Source organism: Chlorocebus sabaeus, chromosome 17 (genome assembly GCF_047675955.1).
Source record: "Chlorocebus sabaeus isolate Y175 chromosome 17, mChlSab1.0.hap1, whole genome shotgun sequence".
NCBI classification, from domain to species: Eukaryota; Metazoa; Chordata; class Mammalia; order Primates; family Cercopithecidae; genus Chlorocebus; species Chlorocebus sabaeus.
The window spans coordinates 28082506-28106069 of record NC_132920.1 but is presented as its reverse complement, the minus strand read 5'-3'; the positions used below and the strand labels follow the sequence as shown (position 1 = coordinate 28106069).

General features: G+C 40.7%; 1 protein-coding gene across 4 annotated transcripts; it reads left to right on the top strand.

Annotated features, from left to right (window-relative positions):
* The first annotated feature begins 423 nt into the window (after nt 1-423).
* Nucleotides 424-23350, top strand: ZSCAN12 (zinc finger and SCAN domain containing 12). Of its 4 annotated transcripts, XR_005242976.2 has the most exons (6): nt 424-523; nt 1376-1839; nt 6768-6912; nt 8391-9537; nt 17397-17905; nt 19140-23348. XR_005242976.2 is itself a non-coding variant. In XM_038005817.2 (5 exons), the coding sequence occupies exons 2-5, from the start codon at nt 1444-1446 to the stop codon at nt 17515-17517; spliced, it is 1809 nt and encodes a 602-aa protein (XP_037861745.2). In that variant the 5' UTR covers nt 424-523; nt 1376-1443; the 3' UTR covers nt 17518-23350. The 4 variants fall into 4 exon arrangements, 3 of the variants coding, with proteins under 3 accessions (XP_037861745.2, XP_007972111.3, XP_037861746.2); XM_038005817.2 differs by having other exon boundaries at nt 17397-23350; XM_007973920.3 differs by lacking the exons at nt 17397-17905; nt 19140-23348 and having other exon boundaries at nt 425-523; nt 8391-13284.
* The last annotated feature ends 214 nt before the right edge of the window (nt 23351-23564 follow it).

The following is a 23564-nucleotide window of genomic DNA, read 5'->3' as shown; positions in this document are numbered from 1 at the left end:
GTTCGCTGGCCCTTGAGAAGTCTGTGTGGAAGAAATCCCTTCACCACCGCTAAGCGCAGATTTGGGAAGCTCCCCGGGAGAAGGTCCCCCGAGAACATCCCTTTGAGGCATCTCTAACCTCAGAGACACAGAATCCCAAAGTGAATGGAGACGCAAGGGATTTCCCTGTCTTAAGATCAGTTCTACAAGCCTTGACCACCCATCGGGCCGGGGGAAGTGTGGACAATGGCTGAGTAAAGAAGAGGACAAAGATAAACCCGTTCCGTTTACCCGCGGTCTGAGAGCCATCATCACCCTTCCTCTCACGTAGACGCGCGGAAACACTACCGAGTTGAAAGCCCCTTTCGCCCCCTTCCTAGAGCGGCCGCGGAAGTGCGCCCCACGCGGGTTGGTTCTCAGCCCTCCCGTGGCCGCTTCCGGCCTTTGTGGGTCACTTGTGATGGGTTCCGGGTCCCAAAAGGGTTCGAGGCCTCCTGCCTTCGCTCTGTAGGAGGGAGTTCTCTTCTGGCCCCGGGGGCCGCAGGTGAGCGATGTTGTGCTCTGGTTGCTGCGAGGAGGTGGGCGGAAGATTGCTGTATTCCAGTTGCTGGGCCCCTCGGCTCTGGCCGGTGCAGAATGGACCCTGGTCCTCCCAACCCCAGGTGGATCCGCGGGAAGCTCTCCCTCCCCAAAGTGCGTTGGGAGACTAGGATGAGGGATCGGCTCCCAGTCTGCAGCAATTCCGTGCTGTAAGGCCCATACCTACCTTCCGCGTTTGGCTCGGCGGTGTATCCTTGGGTTCAGCGCTTACCGACATTTCTAGACAGTGGTGGTTCACAGACGCTGGCCGGCGTCCTAGGGCCTTCCTCACTTCAGATTATAATCACAGACCACGAGGATAGAGGGAAGGCTTAAAGAGTAACCTCTTCAGCCTTCTCACTTTATAAATGAAGAATAAGGAGCGGAAAGTTTAAGTCCCTGAGGAAATAAATTTACATGACTTTGTTGCTTTTGTGATTTCATGGTTTCCACCAGACATCTGGACATTCAAAAGATAAAAGTAACTAATTAAGGATGTCCTAACCTTTTATCATTATTGTTTACTTGATCTAAACGTTAGTTTTATTCCATTTGTCTTTCATTTAGGACCAAATGAGAATAAGTTTACTAACAAGTCTTACTCTTCTTCTTAAAGTCCTGAAACAACTTGGCACCTTTCCTTAGTCTTTCTCTTTAAATTGGTCTAATCTTAAGTCTTTTCTATCAGAGTATTTTTCTGAGTAAGTATCGTACATTAACCTGGAGGCCAGATTTCAAAGATCATAGTTAAGTTCTCAGAATTTGCAGTTTTACTTTATGGTGGAGTTTGTGTTAATAATGATGGCTTATTCCTCAGGACTGTCCAGGAATAAATTTTCCAGGGGAGATCTTACTTGAAACACCGGTAGTTCTGGCACAGCTAAAATGGCATCTACTTGGGCTATCCAGGCCCACGTGGACCAGGATGAACGTTTGGAAGTAAAGATAGAGAAGTATACCACTAGACAGGATTGGGACCTGCATAAAAACAACACCCATAGCAGAGAGGTCTTCCGCCAGTACTTCAGACAGTTCTGCTACCAGGAGACATCTGGTCCCCGTGAGGCTTTGAGCCGACTCCGAGAACTTTGCCATCAGTGGCTGAGGCCAGAGACCCACACCAAAGAACAGATTCTGGAGCTGCTGGTGCTGGAGCAGTTCCTGACCATCCTACCTGAGGAGCTCCAGGCCTGGGTGCAGGAGCAGCATCCAGAGAGTGGGGAGGAGGTGGTGACTGTGCTGGAGGATTTAGAGAGAGAATTGGATGAGCCAGGAGAGCAGGTGAGAAAAAAGATGTGACTTCTGTTTGAGAAAAGATAATTTGTGGATTTCTAGGCCAGAGTGAAAAACAGCCATTTTTTCACAAAGCATGTTTTTTGACAGTTTGATGCATCAGAAAGGGGCATGAGTTTCAGGGAAAGTTGGCTAATGTGGTCCCAACTTATTTATAACTTTTCTGTGGAAGGATTTTATATTTCTCTATTAAGCTACAAAATTCTGTTTGATAAATATGCTGCTCATCTTAGAAAACTTCTAAGACAAGAGAAGGTATCAGAGAGATGAAAGTAGCAGGATGGGAAGCAGTCTCTTGGAGGGGCATCACTCTGTTGCGCAATACAAATAATTAAGAATTAAGGTTTTGCAGATATATCCATTGCTCTGACTCCATTACAGGGTTTTAAAATGGAAAAATTAACTATTTCAGGGGAATGAGATGTGGGAGTAAAATGGAAAGTTAGTGAGGAGAGCAGGGTGGGGTTCTGTGTTTCTTTGAGTAGTAGAAAGCCCAGTTAGGTTGGAAAGGTGAATTCTGAGTAGAAGAGTTGAGATAGTGTCCAGGACCTTGAATCTCAACCTCTGGAATTGAGATTTTATTCTGTAGACAGATGCCCCTAACCTTTTCTTCTTGAGTCTAAATGAGCTTTACTAATTGTAAGATGTAAAAGAGAACAAAATTATATAGAACTTTTTTGTTTTGTTTTTAATACTAAAATGAGACAGTGGTTGTCAACCAGTGCCAATTTTGTGCCCCAGAGGGCATTGGCAATGTCTTGGGATATTTTTGGTTGTTATAACTCAGGGAGGTGCTGCTAGTATCTAGTGGGTAAAGAGGACAAGGCTAATGCTAAGCCTCTTACAACACACAGAACAGCCCCAGACAACAGAGAATTATCTAAACCAACATGTCAGTAGAGCCAACACTAGGAAACCCTGATATAAAGAGTTTGAAACTTAGGGAAATAATGAAATGGAAGTATAATCTAACACTGTGATACAAAATACAATAGAGAGGGTAGGAACATGTGGCAAAAAGATCTAAGTTTGAAATAAGATCGTGAGGCCAGGCGCGGTGACTCATGCCTGTAATCCTAGCACTTTGGAAGGTCGAGGGAGGTGGATCACCTGAGGTCAGGAGTTCAAGGCCAGCCTGGGCAACATGGTGAAACCCCGTATCTACTAAAAATACAGAAATCAGCCGGGCATGGCAGCACGTGCCTGTAATCCCAGCTACTTGGGAGGCTGAAGCAGGAGAATCACTTGAACCTAGGAGGCAGAGGTTGCAGTGAGCCAAGATTGTGCCACTGTACCCCAGCCTGGGCAACAGAGTGAGACTCTGCTTAAAAAACAAAAAGAAACAGGATCATGAAAGTGTGATTACCAAGGATGAAGCATGTCTTAGGTAAGAATTGTTTGGAAGTGATGAAAGATTAGATCTATTAAAGAAGGAAGAACCAATGGAGAACTCTTTACAGAGCAATGTATTCTAAGCTAAACACTAGGGATTTTAAGCTTGAAAGACTAGTATAATGGAGATACTCTTAACAAAGTTAAAGACTGTAGGAAATAAGTAAGTACATATTTACTGTATGTCTGTTTAGACTAGGTACTGTTTTAGGCACTGTGAATGCAACAGCCAACAAAACACAGGGGGTTGCTATTCTCATGTAGATTCTGGTCTACTGAGGAGAGACAGATAGTAAATTAAAAATCAACAAACCAGCCCGGGCAACATAATGAGACCCCCATCTCTATAAAAAATACAAAAATTAGCCAGGCAGGCACGTGTAGTCCTAGCTACTTGGGAGGCTAAGGTGGGAGGATTGCTTGAGCCCAGGAGATCGAGGCTGCAGTGAACCGTGATTATACCACTGCAGTCCAGCCTGGGAGACACAGTGAGACCCTATCTCCAAAAAAAAAAAAAAATCAACAAACATACAAGATGTAGGTGGTAATAAATTCTATTCAAACAACAACAACAATAAAAGCAGAGAAAAGGAATAGTGAAATAAGTGGGGATTGTGCTGTTTTCTGTAGACTTGTCAGAGAAGGCTTTTCAGATAGGTGACATTTACAGGAGAAATCTGAATGAAAAGAGCAAGCCATACAGCTATCAGGGATAAAAGCATTCAGGCAGAGGGTCTTAAAGTGAGAATGTACTTATCACGGTAGAGATGTGTTTGTCAAGGAGGAGATGAAATAAAATGCTTATAAGATTATATTATGTCAGAACTTGTAGCAGTTATAAGAATTTCGAATTGTATTCTGAGATGGAAAGTCACTGGAGAAATTTGAACAGAAGAGAGACATAATCTGACTTGAATTTTAAAATAGTCACTCTGGCTTCTGTGAGAAAGTTCCACAATGGGGCTGGGGTAGGCATAGGAGTAAAAGTTCGAGGCAAAGAAACCATTGTAGAAGCAATAATAATAAGCAATAATCCAGGCAAGAGATATTGGTGACTTGGACTAGAATAGTAGCAGTGGGAGTGGTAAAATGTGATTGGATTCTGGATGTATTTTGGAGGTAGAGCTTGACAGGGTTTGTTTTTATATAGAATGTGGAATATGAGAGAAAGTAAGTTAAGGATTATGCCCAAGTATTTGGTCTGAATATCAGATAGAGTGGATTTGTCTTTCATAGAGATGGTAAAGACTGGGAGATAAGTGGGTTTGGGGTGGAAGGACAGGAATCAAAAATTAGGGTTTGGGCCAGGCACGGTGGCTCACGCCTGCAATGGTGGCACTTTGGGAGGCCGACATGGGCAGATCACCTGAGGTCAGGAGTTCAAGACCAGCCTGGCCAACATGGTGAAAGCCTGTCTCTATTAAAATAGAAAAATTAGCTTGGTGTGGTGGCATGCACCTATAATCCCAGCTACTCAGGAGGCTGAGGCAGGAGAATCACTTGAACCCAGGAGGCGGAGGTTGCAGTGAAACAAGATCTTGCCACTGCACTCCAACCTGGATGACAGAGTGAGACTCCGCTTCAAAACAAAAACCAAACAAAAAACAAACAAAAAACAGGGTTTGGACATGTTAATTTTGAGATTCCTATTAGAACCCAAGCAGAAAAGTTTAGCAAACAACTAGATATAATAAACTGGAATTCAGTGGAAGGGTCTGTGCTAGAACTACAGAACTGGGGCTTTTCAGAATATGCATAGTATTTAAAGCCACAAGATAGGATGAGATCATGAAAGGAGTAATGAGCAGTAGAAACAGAGTAGCTAGAGAGGTACAAAGAATGGGATTCTTAGATGCAGGCAAAAGTAATTTGGTTTTAAATGTGCTGAATCTGTATTGCCAACCAGTTCTTTCTCTGAAAGCACTGCAGGGGGCATCTATTGGAGTTTACAGCTTGATTTCTGAGGCCTGACCAGAGATCCAGGAATAGAAAGCACAGCTCACAGTACTGGCCTTTTCTCCCCGCTTTCTTTTTTCAAAATGTGAGATATCAAAACACCATTTTCTGTACATCTGAGATAGCATTTTGCTGACTCTGGCTTTTATTCTGAAGACTGAGTCTACAAAATGAAACCGTATCAGGGAAATAGAGGCAGTATATGGTGATTTCTTATTTATAAAATTTAACCTTTGAAGAGAATGGGGGAGTAATTTGAGAGGCTGTTGTATGCCAAGCCCTGTGCAAGGTGCTTTATACAAATGTTATTTATAATCTCAGAGAGAGTAAGTAACTAGCCCAAGGTCACAGAGCTATTAGACTAAGAGAGAGAGTAAGTAATCCATGTGATTCCATATCCCTGCTTTTTACAATACCTTGCTGAAGAAACCTGTTATTTTTAAATGCAAGAGGAAATAGGCCCATGGAAGAATGGCAGCCACCCAGTGACTGAAATTGCTGAATAAATGAGTTAGTTAATTGAGGGAGCAAGGGTCAGAGGGAAGCCAAAAGTGATGGGATTGAAGGCAAAAGTAGAGATGAAATAGAGAAGACATCATCCTCTAAGATAGAAGAAATGGAGAGGAGTATGAGGGTGGAGATAGATAAAATGAATAGTAGATGATTTTTGAGATGATTGTGATCTTGAATAAATAGAAAATAAGATAATCTTCCCAGAGAGAAGTGGGATGGACACCTCAGAAGAGCAGAGACTATTGGGAACAGCTTAGGAATGAATGTGGAAGAGATTTCTCTCCTTCCCTTCTTTTCCCTTTCTTTCTTCTCCCACCTTCTTTCTTTTCTTTCGTTCATTTGTTCCCTTATACCTTTTGTTTTGTTTTGTTTTTGGAGATACGGTGTCTCTGTCACCCAGGCTGGAGTGCAGTAGTGTAATCATAGTTCACTATAACCTTGAACTGGGCTCAAGCAATCCTCCTGCCTTAGTCTCCTGAGTAGTTAGGACTACAGATGTGCGCCCCCATGCCCAGATAATTTTTAATTTTTTTGGAGAGATGGGGTCTTGCTATATTGCCTAGGCTGGTCTCAAACTCCTGGCCTCAAGCAATCCTCCCATCATAGCGTCCCAAGGGTGCCTTTCTTTTTTATTATTTCTCTACATTATTTATCTTTACATATCCCCTTTCCTTTTCCTCTTTCTCTCTTAATGTTTTATTTTACCCTAAGTTCTATCTTGTTTCCTCCTTTCTGCCTCTTTCACCTTTTTCTTCTCTCCTTTGTTTTGTCTTTCTCCCTTTCCTTTCTCCACTTCTTTGAGCATAAGACAAAGAAGTAAAAGTGGCACAACCAACATACTTTAGCGGTAACAACAGGAGAAATTACATCTGGGTGTAGAAGGGAAGATTTCCCAGAGCAGGTGACATTTATATTAGCCTTGAAGAATGGGTAGGGTTATGGCAGGCTTATATCTGGGAAAATGGTCATTTCAGGTTTCAGCCACTGCCACAAATGTATACTTTTTGTTTTCTGTTATCAGAGTGAGTCTGTCAGCTACATCTCATTTTCCTCAGGTCTCAGCCCACACTGGGGAACATGAAATGTTCTTGCAGAAGATGGTACCTCTAGGAAAAGAAGGAGAACCCAGTATGCCCCTCCAGTCCATGAAAGCCCAGCTAAAGTATGAATCTCCAGAACTTGAATCCCAACAGGAGCAAGGTAAAGAAGAAAGACCCATCTTGGGAGGAAGGGGAAGATGGGTAACATAGGACACTGGGGCTTTTTTGTACTTGCTACTGTTTTTGATCATTAAAGTCAAAAAGGCCCTCTCAGAATCTGATGGCTCATACATAGACTCTCAGATAGTCTGGTTTGTCACTCTTCAACCCTTACTTTCTTGTATATTCATATTCTTCTAAATTCTGGCTTTAACACTTAATTTAGTCCTTCTGATACATTATCTCTCTTTATACTGACCTCCTTGCTATTTTTTTCTTTTCTTTTTTTTTTTCTGAAACGGAGTCTTGCTCTGTTGCCCAGGCTGGAGTGCAGTGGTGCGATCTCGGCTCACTGCAAGCTCCACCTCCCGAGTTCATGCCATTCTCCTGCCTCAGCCTCCCGAGTAGCTGGGACTACAGGCGCCCGCCACCACATCCGGCTAATTTTTTTGTATTTTTAGTAGAGATGGGGTTTCACTGTGTTAGCCAGGATGGTCTCGATCTCCTGACTTTGTGATCCGCCTGCCTCAGTCTCCCAAAGTGCTGGGATTACAGGTGTGAGCCACCACGCCCAGCCTATCTCCTTCCTATTTTTAGCTTTTATCCTATCAGACAATACCTCTATCTTCCACTTGCACTATATCCTTTCTGCTTCATTAAATAAGACTTTGCTCCATTATGTCTGCAACTAACTTTCAGATGGTTCAAGAAAAAAAAAAAATTGTATACTTACAAAGAAAAGGAATAACAGGCTGGGTGTGGTGGCTCACACCTGTAATCCCAACACTTTGGGAGGTCAAGATGGGTAGATCACGAGGTCAGGAGTTCCAGACCAGCCTGACCAACATGGTGAAACCCTGTGTCTACTAAAAATACAAAAATTTGCTGGGTGTGGTGGCACATGCCTGTAATCCCAGCTACTTAGGAGGCTGAGGCAGGTGAATCGCTTGAACCCAGGAGGCGGAGGTTGCAGTGAGCTGACGTCGCGCCACTGCACTACAGCCTGAGCGATAGAGCAAGACTCTGTCTCAAAAAAAAAAAAAGAAAAAATAATAAAACAAATATTACAAAATATTAAAAGTTTGTGAATGTGTGAAAGATCCACTACCTTATTTCTACTTTCTCTGTATCCGTTTCATTTTCATTTAATTTTTTAAGTAGGTAAAAATGTACATGGCTCAAAAACAAAAATTTTTAAAGTTATTTAATGAAAAGTTTCTATTCCACTTGATTTTCCCAGCCACCTAGTCTCTTCCTCCTACTCTGAAATAGGTTGTAACTGTTACTAATTTTTTGTGTGTCCTTCCAAATATTTTTTTGATGCATATATGTTTTCCATATTGAAAAAAATATATTTTCCTCTCTTTATCACTAAGATGGTAGAGTCTTGCATTTTTTATTTCCTAACAGCTGCTTAATATTAAAATGTATGGATACATTTTAAAGGTACAAAAGGTAACATTTATGATCCCTTCTTAGTTTTAGATGTTGAGACTGGAAATGAGTATGGAAATTTAAAGCAAGAAGTTTCTGAAGAAATGAAACCACATGGGAATACATCCAGTAAATTTGAAAATGATATGTCCCAGTCTGCTAGGTGTGGAGAAACTCATGAACCTGAAGAAATAACAGAAGAGCCCTCTGCATGCTCCAGAGAAGATAAACAACCTACCTGTGATGAAAATGGAGTAAGCCTGACTGAGAACTCTGACCATACTGAACATCAGAGAATCTGTCCAGGAGAAAAATCTTATGGATGTGATGACTGTGGAAAAGCTTTTAGTCAGCACTCACACCTCACAGAACATCAGAGGATCCATACTGGAGACAGACCCTACAAATGCGAAGAATGTGGAAAAGCTTTCCGTGGGAGAACTGTGCTTATTCGACACAAAATAATACACACTGGAGAGAAACCATATAAGTGTAATGAGTGTGGCAAAGCCTTTGGCCGGTGGTCAGCTCTTAACCAACATCAGAGACTTCACACAGGAGAAAAACACTATCACTGTAATGACTGTGGCAAAGCCTTTAGTCAGAAAGCAGGCCTCTTTCACCACATCAAGATCCACACAAGAGACAAACCTTATCAGTGTACTCAGTGTAATAAAAGTTTTAGTCGGCGTTCCATACTTACTCAGCATCAAGGAGTTCATACCGGCGCGAAGCCCTATGAGTGCAATGAGTGTGGAAAAGCCTTTGTTTATAACTCATCCCTTGTTTCCCATCAGGAAATCCACCACAAAGAAAAATGCTATCAGTGTAAGGAATGTGGGAAATCCTTCAGTCAGAGTGGCCTTATTCAGCATCAGAGAATTCACACTGGGGAAAAACCTTACAAATGTGAGGTATGTGAAAAAGCCTTTATTCAAAGGACAAGTCTTACAGAACATCAGCGAATTCACACTGGAGAAAGACCTTATAAATGTGATAAGTGTGGGAAGGCGTTTACTCAAAGATCGGTCCTCACGGAACATCAGAGAATTCACACTGGAGAAAGGCCCTACAAGTGTGATGAGTGTGGGAATGCCTTCCGAGGAATCACCAGCCTCATTCAGCATCAGAGAATCCACACTGGGGAGAAGCCCTACCAATGTGATGAGTGTGGAAAAGCCTTCAGACAGAGGTCAGATCTTAGTAAACACCAGAGCATCCATAATAGAGGTGGTCCCTATGTATGTAAAGAGTGTGGGAAATCATTCAGGCAGAACTCAGCTCTTACTCAACATCAGACTATCCACAAAGGAGAAAAATCTGTTTCTGTGTGATGACTACAGGGAAGTTATCTCACAGAGTTCAGGCCGGTGAGAAATACTATTTAGCTTTACAATTATTGGGGTAAAACTTCAGTCACCATTGTTACAGGGAAACCTCAGATATTTAATAAGAATTCAGTATGTGCTGCCCATTGTATTAGGTGCTGTGGAGAACAAGAAGATAACCCCAAACTCTTTTCTCAGAGAGTTTATAGCCTAGTTTGGGATAGGTAAGATCCACATATTTAGTTAAATAAGACTACAGGAGAGTAGAATAGATGCACAAGTCGGTGTTGAATAAAAGTGGTACTTTGTAGCCTGTAAGTGCTATAAATTCTAAAGGACAGGTTACTTTTGCCTGGAGTGGTGAAGAAAGATTTTATTTAAAATAAGGATTTGATGGGCAGACTTAGCAGTCACAAGGAAGAAAATGGGTAAAACAAATGTAAGCCAACTTAAGAGTGCGTGTGGTTTGGAAGCATCAGGGAAAAAACTAGCCAACCTGAAGTAAAAGGTTCATGCAAATTGTGCAATCAATAGCATTAAGTTGGAAACAGCTTGGGGACAGACTATAAGAAGGCCAGAATGTGAATAATTTCATCTCATACTTTATAGCACTTTGACATTTACAGAGCACTTTTCTTATTCCTAAAATACCTTGGTAAATCAAAAGCAGTCTCCATTTTAAAAATGAGAATACTCTTGCCTATGAAGACGGCGACACAGCTATAATTCCACACAAAGAAAAAGACCAGTAACCTAAGTGCAGGTCTCTTGACTTCTAGTCCTGGCCATTACACTAGTGATCTTCCAACATTGATGAACATCAAAATCACGTTTGGGGCTTGTTTAACATCCCTGAATCCCACTCACATTCTGCTTCATTAGGCCTAGGATGCAAGTTAAGAATCTTCATTTTTATAGCTCCACAGCTACTTAATATACTTTAAAATTTGAGAAATGTTGAGTTGAATGACAGCTGACTTCATGGCTGTCTGCAAAGTGGGGAAGCCTGAACACAGTCCTGTAAACTAAAGGCCACTGCAGACTTTTAGCACAAGGAGATCCTTACAGGGAACATGTGCCACCAGCTCTTTGGAGTAAACCGGGAATTAGACCCCCATCATGCCAAAAACTAGGGTTTTAAGGTGGTCTTTCCGTCCCTTCAGATTTAAGTATTTAAAGAAAAAGAGACAGACCTACATTCCAAGGGTCTTCTGAGTGCAAGGCCTTGTGTTGTCTGTGTATTTAGGGGAGGGCTTGGTGCTCTTCTCTGCTTTACGCTTTACCTTCTTTTGTTTCCCAGATCTCTTGTTACCACTATGTTCTGAATTCCCTAATAATTGCTCTTGAGAACGGATTTACATTTTGTTGGTTTGTATACTTCTTGAGCACATAAAAGGACCCCAAATTAGAGATACTATCCCTTGGGCTTCTGAAAAATGAACCAAAAACTGGTTGACTCTAACCTTGTCTTGCTGAGTAAAAATTCTGCTTTGGATGAGAACCTGTCTTGATTGTTTTAGTGGACAACAGGCAAGCCACATAGAAGTACACATGGCTCCTGATCTGTCTTTTTATTTACGGAAATCATTCTTAATCTCTACAGAGATGGCCTGTTAGTTCCTTCCTTTTCTACCCTGCCACAGCAAACTCCACAATTTCTGGGACTAACTTCCTACTGCACCCCAACACAAGTCCAGTCCTCTCTTCTCTTCACACTTCTAGCTGGTCAATGGGTTTGAAGTGGTGAGACAGTGATAAAAGGGGAAGGGGAAAAATAAAAGAAGGGTAATCTGCATTCTTCCTTAGTAAGTCCCACTCCTAATTACCTAATTACACAGTCCTGTGTCTTTGTCCCATCTTCACTCCTGTAATACATTCCCCACCCCCATTTTCTTAGTGCCACTGTCTCTTGCCTCTCTAGCCATAAACCCTGTACAGAATTTCATCCCTGGGTTGGAACTAGAAGCGCCCGTTGGTCCTATAGAAATATTATATTTCTAGCTAAGTTGTAAATATGAACACATATTCCCATAGAAGTCATAATGGTCTAAGTATTATAATTCAGGTATATTGGGTGTCAGATTGACTTCTGGGATTGGAACTTACATGACTTTCTGTGTGGAAAAAACTTCTTGAGTTCATGAGAGAGAAAGGCAAATGAACAGTTGAAAAACAACTTACTCATAAGTTGAGGACTGCTTAGTTAGGTTTTTTTCATAACCCCAGCATAGGAGTTGCACGCATAAGGCACTGAGGCAACTGGGATTGGAAACCTAGTTTTCTTCCTCCAGGAAACAAGGAACCCAGAGTGAGCCTGGGAGCTCTGTAGCTATAAGTATGTGAGGCCTATGCTCTACCTACGTTTACCCTGCCTCCCATTTCTCACATAATGAGAATGCAAACTTGTAACCAAACCAAGGTTCAGCTGCTTGCAGCTCCAAAGCCAAAACTCGGGAGAGAAGAGAGTTGGTGGGAGGAAAAGCAGATTTATTTGGAGAGCCAGCAAACTGAGACGATGGTAGGCTAGTGTCCTAAAGTACCATCTTAAGTCAGTACAAATTTTAGGCTCTTTTTATGTTAAGGGCAAAAGGAAGAGGATAGAGTTGGGATGAAGAGGTAACCTATGACCACAGACATCTGGATGCCAGCAAGAGTCCAAGGAGGTTGGGAACTTCTTTGTCATTGGTTGGGTCACAATGCTCCTGTAAATCTTTAACAAAACATAGTTATACATCTTTAATCCCAGAGTTTGTTTTTAAAACTACATGATTGCTGTTTTGCATATTATCTCTGCTCTAAAATTAGCCTACATGAAGGAATGGGTAAAGGCTCCTTAAACAAAAATGGAGTTACTTATGTTAGTTCTTGTGCTGTTTCACTGTTAGAAACTCCTCTCAGTGGAGGGGACTTTACTTAATGATGAGAACCTGTGTGAGAATGTTCTCCTTACCAAATATGCTATGCATACTCCTTATCTAATCTGATTTTATAGACTTGTTATCCAAACTGAAATTACTGTTCATAGTAACTTCAGAGCCTCTCTTTTAATCTGACTGCTCACTGGAATGCAATCCTTGTTTTAAACTTGCCTTCTATTCCTCTCAGTGCCTTTACTTGGGGGTCTTTCCAGCTCATTTTCTGCTTAATATGGTCTGTCATTGCGCACATTCCTCCATTTGCCTTTCTGCACGCGACTTAATCTTTCTTATATACCTAATATTATAAAGGGGCCATAAACAAAGACTCAGAACAATGGAATATGCCGATTACAGGAGGGTACAGTTCATACTTGTTTAAAAATAAATGTGGAGGCTGGGCGTGGTGGCTCATGCCTCCCACCTTTGGGAGGCCGAGGTGGGCGGATCACGAGGTCAAGAGATCGAGACCATCCTGACCAATGTGGTGAAACCCCATCTCCACTAAAAATACAAAATTAACTGGGTGTGGTGGCATGTGCCTGTAATCCCAGCTACTCGGGAGGCTGAAGCAGGAGAATCGCTTGAACCCAGGAGGCAGAGGTTGCAGTGAGCCGAGATCGCGCCACTGCTCTCCTGCCTGGCGACAGAGCGAGACTCCGTCTCAAAATAAAATAAAATAAAAATATAAATATATGTTGGGGTTTTGTTCTGGTTATTTCTCATGCTTAAATACAGTTGTAGTACCAAAAAATGGTGGAGTGACATGGAATTTCCAGGTAGGCATCAAAGGGGATTAAACTAGCTCTCCAGGATAAAGAGGAAATATAGTAGAATAAGGCTACTAATTGGAGCTAAATTGGCAATATAGGGAAATTTAAGGCCCTGAGGGGCAAATGGAGGATGTGACATGTTAGATATGGAATAGGAGTACTACACTGCGGAGTGCAGTGAACAGAGAATGCTTTGTGATGAAGTCAAGAGTACATTTTATGGATAAAATATAGATGTGGTGTGACAGTGACAAGATCCTAGGAAACCTGAAACCTCTGAAGCATTTTATGTATGTGGATTTTGAAATAACAATAACAGGGGGTGGGATGGAAAGGAAGAATATGAAAGTGAAGCAGGTCCAAGGTAGAAATAATGGTCATCAATTGTAACAACAGCCAGATAGAAGTATCTGGTGTAAAACTCATATGAATCATAAAATTTGCAAATAATATTAAGGACAAGAATAAGATTGACTGGCTTGTCTTTTCTAATTGGTTCAAGGTAAACATGATATTAAGTGTTTAATGCAAAAAGCATGGAGAGGTTGGGGAAGAGCCAAGTTTCTAAAGTAATGAAAAGTGAAGTGAGTTTCAACTCAGGCTGTGAATGAAAACATAACCTGACAAACTGATTCCAGAGAGTGCAGTGGGAAGGGACTGCAGAGGAAAACAGAATGGGGCCCTCCTTCCAACAATACATTGTATTAAGAGGTTACCAGAGTTTGAGGTATGAGATGAAGCTAATGAGGAAGGACAGTGGGATTCAGCAGGGCTCCAAATCGAGACATCTCAACTGTATAATGAGGTTGGTTGTAGAGAGCACTAAGATACAAGAACGTAGACAAGTCTGCACTCCTGTACTCAGTACAGAAGTAGTCTTTTTTGTTAATATACAGATTATTTGTCGAGTTGCTATAGTCAAAACAAAGCTGTTCTTATTGAACATCTTTTGGAATTGAGAAAAGGGTTTATTAATGACAATACTCCACACTTATTAACTGCTAAGGGCCAGACATTACTAAATGCTTTACTTACAACATCTCACTTTCAGCTGGGGAAACTGAAATAGATAAGCTAAAGCTGCTCAAGGTCCCAGAGTTAGTATGTGGTAAGGCCAAGATTTGAACCCAGGCAGCCCACTTCAAGAGTCCACACTTTTAACTTCTGTGATACACTTCCTCAGTTTATTTCAGTTGAACAAACCATGTGTTGCAGTGGTAATTCAGTGTCTTGAGTAATTATCTGTAAAAACTTTTTATCTCTAGTCAATATTCTGAAAAATCATTCAGAAAGTCCTGGAGTCCAAACACCTCAGGTAATAGTATTATGACCCCCTCTGCATACCAAATCTTGGATGAGGTTTGGCCAGCATAAATAGCTCTACTTCTTGTTGCCTGCACAGAGAGGGTGTCACAGGAGACATTCCACTTTAAAAATGGGCTCTTTATATGAAAAGATCATCCTTCTTAGCTTAGAATCATAAATCACTCTGCATTAATCTCACAGAATAAGGAATATTTGGCTGTCTAATTTAATACAGAAAGATTTAAAGATTTGTCCCCAAGTGTTGATAACCCATGATGGATGTATCTTTAATGTGAGTTTTTAAAAGTGATTTTATATTAGAAGATACTTCTTGGATTTAAAAATGTACACACACACATATATGTGATATATGATATTTTTCTTTGCTTAAGACTCACCAGTTTTACTGTTCAAATGATGTCCCTCCTAACTCCACAAGGCCAGAATTTGAGCAAATGCTTGTTCAACCTAGACATAATCATTCGATAGCCTTTAATTGAATCTCTTCCCAACTGTTATCCTTTAAACCGAAAAGTTATACCACAGTCACTATAGCAGCTCATTTTATTGGAATTTCTTTGGATCCTCTCCCTCTCAAACATTCTGCATGTATTTGGAAAGGAGTCCTCACACATTATTTTTTACTTGTATAGTATTTCTACATATATATATTAATGTGTACAAAGTATGTATGAATATTTTTATGTGTTGTAATTTGTATTTTATATATATGGCCTCATGTATATAATTTGATGTTGACAGAGCCAACTATGATAAGTGTTTTAAGCTTTTCAGTGGATTAGCCCCCTAGCTTACATTGTAAGACCATCATTTAGAGCCAGCAGTTTTCCCTTGATTTCATGGACAGTTGATTCTCTTCATACACGTTAAAAACACCATTTAGGTGTCTGAAACCCATCAGTCACGGCTCCCAGAGCTTTCACCTATCATAGTTCAAGTTGATCTCTAGGGTATATGTCTGTTTGTTCCTGCCAGTCATTTCCTAAGCCCAGTGGCCTGCTTCTGGAAGTCCCAAGAAGGGCTCCATAGTGGAAGCCATTTGTTACTTCTGATTTATGATTAGATCACCATTACTCCTCTTCAAGCTTGGTGGGCATATCTTCGTGTTTTGATTTAGTGCCTTAGTTCTGCCTACTTCAGTAATGAATTTAGGAGTAGATGTTTCCGCATTTCATCCCTGATAAAGATTGAGGCAGTTTAGGGACCCTGCAGCTTCCTGTGGCCAAATTCCCTACTTATTCCTGAGATACGGTTTAAGAACCTGGATTCTAGAGACAGATTGCAATGGTTCAAATCTCAGCTTACTAGCTAAGTGACTTTGGGCAAGCGATTTAACCTCTCTTGTCCCTCAGTTTCCTCCTATGTAAAATGACAAAGATAATAATACCAACCCAATGTAGATAAAATTAGTTTACAAAGTGCTTAGAATAGTGCTTGGCGCATTAGTGCTTTACAACTGCTATTTTGATTGTTGCTGTGGGCTCTCTCAAATGCATTGTCTCTAGATGCCAGTGCCCCAGGTCAAAATTTACCTTTAACCATGCTGCAGGTTTCCCAGACTGCTGCAGTCCTCCTAGCCCTGGTATAAAAGCTCCCACCCAGGTATACTTTTACTTTCCTGCCTGGAGAACTAATGAGCAGTGGCCAGCAGGGGACACTTATACCGCCCAAGCTGGGAAGAGAGATTTCTTCCCTTTTGTCTCCGCCCCTGTTAGTTATCAGAGGTACCTAGCAGCCCGTGCTATAGCCTCAGTTTGCCTTCGGAACTACTCTTCCCACGTTCTGCAGCTGGAAGGCCGGCCTCGCGCGGGTCAGACGCGCCCCGGCCTGGGAGCATGGGCACCTGGGCTTACCTGACTGCTCAGCTGAAACTTGCGCTCCTGAGCTGGCGCGGGGTTCGGCCGGGCAACCACAGAGAGGAGAAAGCCTCCAGAATCCTAGAGAAGCTGAATGCTGAGACAGCCGTTGACGGCGGCGGGACGTGAAAGTACCGACCTTTCTGACCTTTGTGACGGACCTTTAGGAGTGGGGTGGTCCCAGGTTCGTGCACTCTGGCCGTTCAGTGTCTCTGGTGAAGTTGGGCTTGATAGGTTGAGAGCTGCCAGGGGAAGTTAAGGGTGACTTCCAAGTTTTGAGGTGTAAGGAAAACTGGCTGTTGAGAAAAGGGAGTCCGGGTTCCCTGTTTGGTGAAAGAAAGTTGGGTTCATTTGGGGAAATGATGTGATTCATGATTTTCCCAAGATCGACGCTGAGTACAAGAAAAGACAGAATCCACCTAGCTATTGTGTGACTTTGAGCAAATTACTTAACTTCTGTGTGCCTCAGTTTTATTCATCTGTCAGTGAGATTATAAGTGTCTACTTAAATGGCTGCATGCATGGTGCATTTTAAGTAAATATTAGCTGTTGTTATTTTTCATTTCCGATGTTCTTATCTCTGCCGTTTATATGGGATATTTTGAAGTGGGAGGGGGGGGGAGCCAAGGGAAGAAGGTCATGATCTTTAAAGTTTTATTAATAAAAACTTTTAGAGAGTAAAAGGCTAGCAGATGGGGCTAGCTAATAATTTGCAGTCACTCTTCTTTCCTAATTTAATTATCTTCCTGACAGAGTTCCGTTTTCTTTCAGTGCCTTGTTCAGATGAGTGAGTGATTGGCTAAAGAGGTAAACAAAATTCAGCTTCTGTTAACATTGTTATTTTATGCCTCAGGAGGAAGACCAGCTACAAGGAAATACTTCTGAAAAATCATTCTGAACCCCAAGCTGGAGTGAATCTTCTCTTGAGCTCTCTCATTCCAGAATGGCAATCTTGTTGCAGGAAAGATCTCTAATAGTGACTGATGGTAAAGGAAGAAGGCTGTGCCTAGAACAAAGAATCAGGCTGGGAAAGAAATCACAGGTCTTTCCTCAAACTTCAAATTGTTACTATCTGGAGATAGCTACCTGGACTTTACAGAGCTGTCAGAGGACTTGGGAAGGTTTGCCAACATTGGAAAAAGCCACTTGGACTTTACAGAGCTGTCAGAAGACTTAGGAAGCTTTGCCAGTAGCTCCTGAGACCAGAAATACATATTATGAAACAGGTGCTGGAACAGGTCCTAACTCCTACTTGTGAAGCTGCAGATATAGGTAGGATTATGTCATCCAGAATGTGGAGAGGAAGCAATCGATGATGCTGGAAAAGCTGAAGAGACAGCTTGAATGAAGGGCAAACCACAGGTGGGAAAGGTTGGGAGGATCACTTATAGCTGGACTAGCAAAAGGCTTTGGGAATAGGATAGAAAGCAGCAAACCTGAACTTTAAGATCCACCAGATGTCTCTGGAACCATAACCCAGCATTTCCCATAAATAGCAGGCTTTAATTCTCCTGCTATTAAGGTGCATCTCTGGGACCTTCTCTTTCTATATTGGGTTTTTTGTTTGTTGGGTGTTTTAAGTTAGGGGTTAGCTTCAAATTCCATTTCCCAAGACCAATTTTATCACATTGCCTTTGGGTCTTAGGCTAAAAGATAGAACAAGATATGCTTTTGGTCAAGATAGTACCTTGGAATCAAAGGTTTCAGATCAAACCTAAGATCCTATCTTAGTTTACCTCTCAGTGTTGTTGCCTTTTGATATGGAAAGTTGATGAAAGAGCATCTCTGGAGAGAAAGAAGAAGAGAGCCTCACAGGGGAAGCTTCTAGAACTTTTAGTAGAATCCTCTCCCTAGAAACCTTGTCTCTACTCATCTCCTTCTCATTGTCTACCTGATTCTTTAAGTAGAAAATCTCAGCCATATTTGTAGGGGCTTGGGGTTTTGTTTTTTGACTCACTTAACTCCTTTAACTTCAAGATGTTGCTTTCTTACATTTTAGACATGAATATTACCTAGAAAAGCTATTACCCCACTGTAAATTTTCCAGTTTATTGATTTCCCCACATCAGATTAGTATGTATTTTGAAACTGGTTTAGCTATTGTTTCGAGTTAACTTTGATCATATCCCATTGTTTACTGATCCACTCAACAAATATTTATTGAACATTTTGTAGGTCTATAGTAGTAGTCAAGATACTTATCAGTGAGTAGAAATAGTCCTTTTAACTGTCCTTAACAAATTAAACTTTCTCTTGGTTTCATGATATTCCTTGTTTCTCAGCTTTGGATTCAAACTGATCTTCTCTTAACTTTTTTGATTACGCTTTCCTGGTTTCTTTTATTGTCACATTTTGTGAAAAGTCTTCCATGCATTTCCAGTTTCTTTCTGCCTAGCTGTCTCTTCCCACCCAAATTGGACCCCTCTACTCCTGCCCTGCCACGTGCCTTCACAAAAATGAGATGCTTGTTTAGAGACTTAGAAAAGGCATGCACTTTAGGTAAAAGTGGGTTTTATTTTTAATCACTGTACCCTATCATAAATTTCATTTCAGAAGAGACAACTGACATTTGAATTGTCTGTGCATTTTATTTTAGATGGTGTTACTGAGAAGGAAACTAAGGACTTGGCTCCAAAACAAAAAAAAAAATCTGGAGATGCTGAATTTTATTGGGGGGAATGTCTGTAGAACTGCAACATCAATGCAATAAGTGTAGTAAAAGCTTTAGTTTCTGGTGCGTCATTACTCAGCATCATGTAGTCCACGATGAAGAGAATCTCTTTGCAATCTCTGCAATCAACAAGTTTTGAAAGGCTTTTGTTTGTAGTGGAACCCTCTTTTCCCCACAGAAGAACCACCACTGGAAAAATGCTGTCAGCATAAGAAATGTGGGAAAGTTTTCAGCCACATGACCTTATTTGACATCAAAGAATCCACATGAGAGAGAGACTGCATAAATATGATAACTGAGGAGGCCTTTGTTCAGCAAGGAAACCTTATACAAACTTGTGTGAAGAATGTAGGAAGACCTTCACCCAGAAGCCAGAACTGACTGTGCACCAAAGAATCCGCACCATAAACGTGATGAATGTGGAGATGCTTTCTTCAGCATTGCATAATTCACTCTAAAGGGAAACCCTGCCAGTGTGATGAGTGTGGAAAAGTCTTGGAAAAATCAGTGAGTGAATTCATATTAGAGGCTCTTATAAATGAGAGGATTGTGGGAACTTGTATATACGGAGATCAGACCTCAACAAGGGAGTCTCCACAGTATTGAAAAGTTAATATAATTAATGTAAGTGGGCAAGTTGTATGGAGAATGGGTAGTCTAAATTGCTCATTTTAGCCAGTAAAAACATTAAATGAGTTTCTTAGATCAAGAAAAGGAAATGTTACAAGTTAGTTTTCCCTTCCAGAGAGATCTATATGTGTAAGCAACCAGGACTTTTGAAATAAGTTGCATCTTTGGATTTGTGATCTGTCTCCTGGATGATTATCTCTGTTTTGGGGGATAGGTATTTTTCCTTCATGCCTGCTCTAGTCTCATCTCATATCTTTAATTCATTCAGCAAGTATACACAGTAGTATTATCATCTACTGTTTGTTGTAAATATATATATATATTATTTTCTTTATGGGCTAAGTAGGCTTGTATAGGTACCCTAGGACACAAAAATCACATATATTGTGTTTCAGTAAATGTAGTGAAAGGAACTATATTATGAAATTGCTGGGCATTTCTATAAATTTGGGACTACCTTTTTATTCTCCAACACAAGACCATGTAGGTGTCCCTTCAGACAGTATATTTTTCCAGCTTTGGCTTCTTTATTTTCTTTCTTTCTTTGTTTTTTTGAGGTGGAGTCTTGCTCTTGTCGCCCAGGCTGGAGTGCAGCGGCATGATCTCAGCTCACTGCAACCTCCGCCTCCTGGTTCAAGCAATTCTCCTGCCTCAGTCTCCCGAGTAGCTGGGTTTACAAGTGCTTGCCACCACGCCCAGCTAATTTTTGTGTTTTTAGTAGAGACGGGGTTTCACCATGTTGGCCAGGCTGGTCTCGAACTCCTGACCTTGTGATCTGCCCACCTTGGCCTCCCAAAGTGCTGGGATTACAGGCATGAGCCACCGTGTCCGGCTGTTTTTTAAAGATAGAAAAATATACTTCATGTATAGCCTATTGACAGATAATGACTGATATTTTTTCTTATAGATAACACATAATAAACATTGTGAAGACTAGTATGTTAAGTAACTTGCTTATTCTTTTCAGTTCTAAAACCTATAGGAAAGAATCTTTAGAAGCTGTCAACAAGTTGATAATGTAGCCCAAACTCTACCCATAATAGGAGAGTGAGGCTTATGTATTTTATAGTAGGACACTAAATATAGGAACCATGTATTTAAAAACTTTATTTAGTGATTATCTCAGAATGCTAGGTTTCTCTCTGGTGTACATCCCTAAATTTTTTGCATAGGTATTATTAATACATTCATTATTTTTAAAGAGGGACTGCATTCTGTAAAAGGCTTTTCCAGTATCTGCAAATCATACAGTTGTTTTAAACTCTATTACTATTATATAAAATGATTTCTTTATATTGAACCAACCTTGTATTCCTAGAATAAACCTCACTTAGCCATGATGTATTATTTTCTTAATGTATTAATGGGTTTACTTGTTAATATTTTACTTAGTACATTTTCTTCAATATTCATATGAAATTGGTCCATAATTTTTATATCATATTTTTGAGGTTTAGATTTCACTGTTTTACTTGCATCATAAAAATAACTGAAGTCTGTGTTCATTTTTAATGCTCTAGAACAATTTACAAAGCATTGGAACTAGCTAGTCTTTGAAGGATAGATTCTGATGTAAAACTCTGGGTCATATGCTTTTTTTGTGGGATAATTTCATGGTAACTTCCTCTATTCTATGAAAATTATCCATTCAGGCTTTCTATTTATAATGGGTTCCATTTTGGTAATCTTTATTTGCCTTGGAAATTATCCATTTCCTCAAGACTTTCAAATTTATTTGCCTAGAATATGCAATGTAACCTAATGACTTTTAAAACAAATTTTATTTATTTTATTTTTTTAGAGACAGGGTCTTGCTCTTTTATCTAGGCTGGAGTACAATGGTGCAATCATAGCACACTGCAGCCTTGAACTCCTGGGCTCAAGGAATCCTTCACCTCAGTCTCCCAAGTAGCTGGGACTACAGGCACACACCACCACACCCAGCTAATTTTTTTGTTTGTTTTTGTAGAAATAGGGTCTCTGTTGTTCACACTGGTCCAAAACTCCTGGCCTCAAGCGATTCTCCTGCCTTAGACTTCCAAAGTACTGCGATTACAGGCATGAGCTACCATATCTGGCTTCCTTATGACTTTTTAAACAGCTTTATGGAAGGAAATTGATATGTAGTGAACTGCATAAGTGTGCAGCTTGATAAGTTCTAACATGTTTACACCTGTGAAACAGTCACCACCATCAATATGTCACCCAAAAAAGCTTCCTCATATCTCATGATAATTCCTCCCACCTTTACCTGCACTCTTCCTCCCCCGCACCCCCCCCAACGGCAACCTCTGTTCTGCCTTCTATTGCTAATTTAGTTTGCATTTTCTGGAATTTTATATAAATGGACTCATACAGAATGTTCTGTTTCAGGGGGGTCTTGCTTCTTTTATTCAGCATAATGATTTCAACATTCATGCATGTTGTTGGATGTATAAATAATTCTTGGTTTTTTTTTATTTTGAGACAGAGTCTCACTCTGTTGCCAGGCTGGAGTGCAGTGGCATAACCTTGGCTCAGTGCAACCTCTGCCTCCCGGGTTCGAGTGATTCTCCTACCTCAGCCTCCCAAGTAGCTGGGACTACAGGCACGCACCACCACATCCAGTTAATTTTTTGTATTTGTAGTAGAGACAGGGTTTCACTGTGTTGGCCAGGATGGTCTCGATCTCTTGACCTCGTGATCTGGCCACCTCGGGCTCCCAAAGTGCTGGGATTACAGGCGTGAGCCACCACACCCAGCTTGCTTTTGCAATAATTTTATCAGCTAAGTACCAGGTCTCTTGCCAGGTATTTGCACTACAGGAGTGTGAAATATTTACAGTTTATTGGCTTGTATTTCCTACATTGGTCCTTTTATTTTCTTTTATCATGGGCTCCGAATTTATCTATTCTTAGAAGCTTTTGCATTCACCCCAATCTAATGTATATGTCTTATTCAATTGAGTTATTTGGTCAACTTATTTTGTAATTGGAATTGTTATTGAACTCCTACTTTAATGAAGGTAACACTGAAGATTCATAATAGCTACTTAGTCTAATTTTATTTAGATGTTCTAATCTGTTTTTGTTTCCAGTTCAATATTATACTAGTAAAATAATCTACATAATATCTCTATGTCCTCAAATATACTGATTTTAATTTTTTCTCATGAGAATTCTGTACAAGTTAGTCACTTAAGATATAAACAGTCTTCAGAAATGGTAGAAGAGTTCCCAACCATTTTACTACAGGACTGAGGTTCTCTTCTTCCACCCTATTTTTGAAATATTGTGCCTGTTAAAATATAATTATTTAAGGCTGGGCACAGTGGCTCATGCCTGTAATCCCAGCACTTTGGGAGGCCAAGGCAGGCGGATCACCTGAGGTTAGGAGTTCAAGACCAGCCTGGCCAACATGGTGAAACCCCATCTTTACTAAAAATACAAAAATTAGTCAGCCATGGTGGTGGGTGCTTGTAATCCCAGCTACTTTGGAGGCTGAGGCAGGAGAATCACTGGAACCCAGGAGGTGGAGGTTGCAGTGAGCCAAGATCAAGCCCCTGCACTCCAACCTGGGTGACAAGAGTGAGATTCTGTCTCAAAAAAATAATAATAAAATAAAATATATATAATTATTTAATATCTTTAACTTACTTTCCTGTTTCTTATTAACTCTAGAAAAGCATAACTGGCCAAGTTCAGTCACTCTCATTATCTGATGTATGTCTATAATAACAAT

Bases quoted from the DNA above. Each gene is read 5' to 3' on its own strand.
- ZSCAN12 (XM_007973920.3), top strand. From the start codon at position 1,444: ATGGCATCTACTTGGGCTATCCAGGCCCACGTGGACCAGGATGAACGT. The intron at 1,840-6,767 runs GTGAGAAAAAAG...CATTTTCCTCAG, and splicing joins TGGATGAGCCAGGAGAGCAG to GTCTCAGCCCACACTGGGGA. The intron at 6,913-8,390 runs GTAAAGAAGAAA...ATCCCTTCTTAG, and splicing joins TGAATCCCAACAGGAGCAAG to TTTTAGATGTTGAGACTGGA.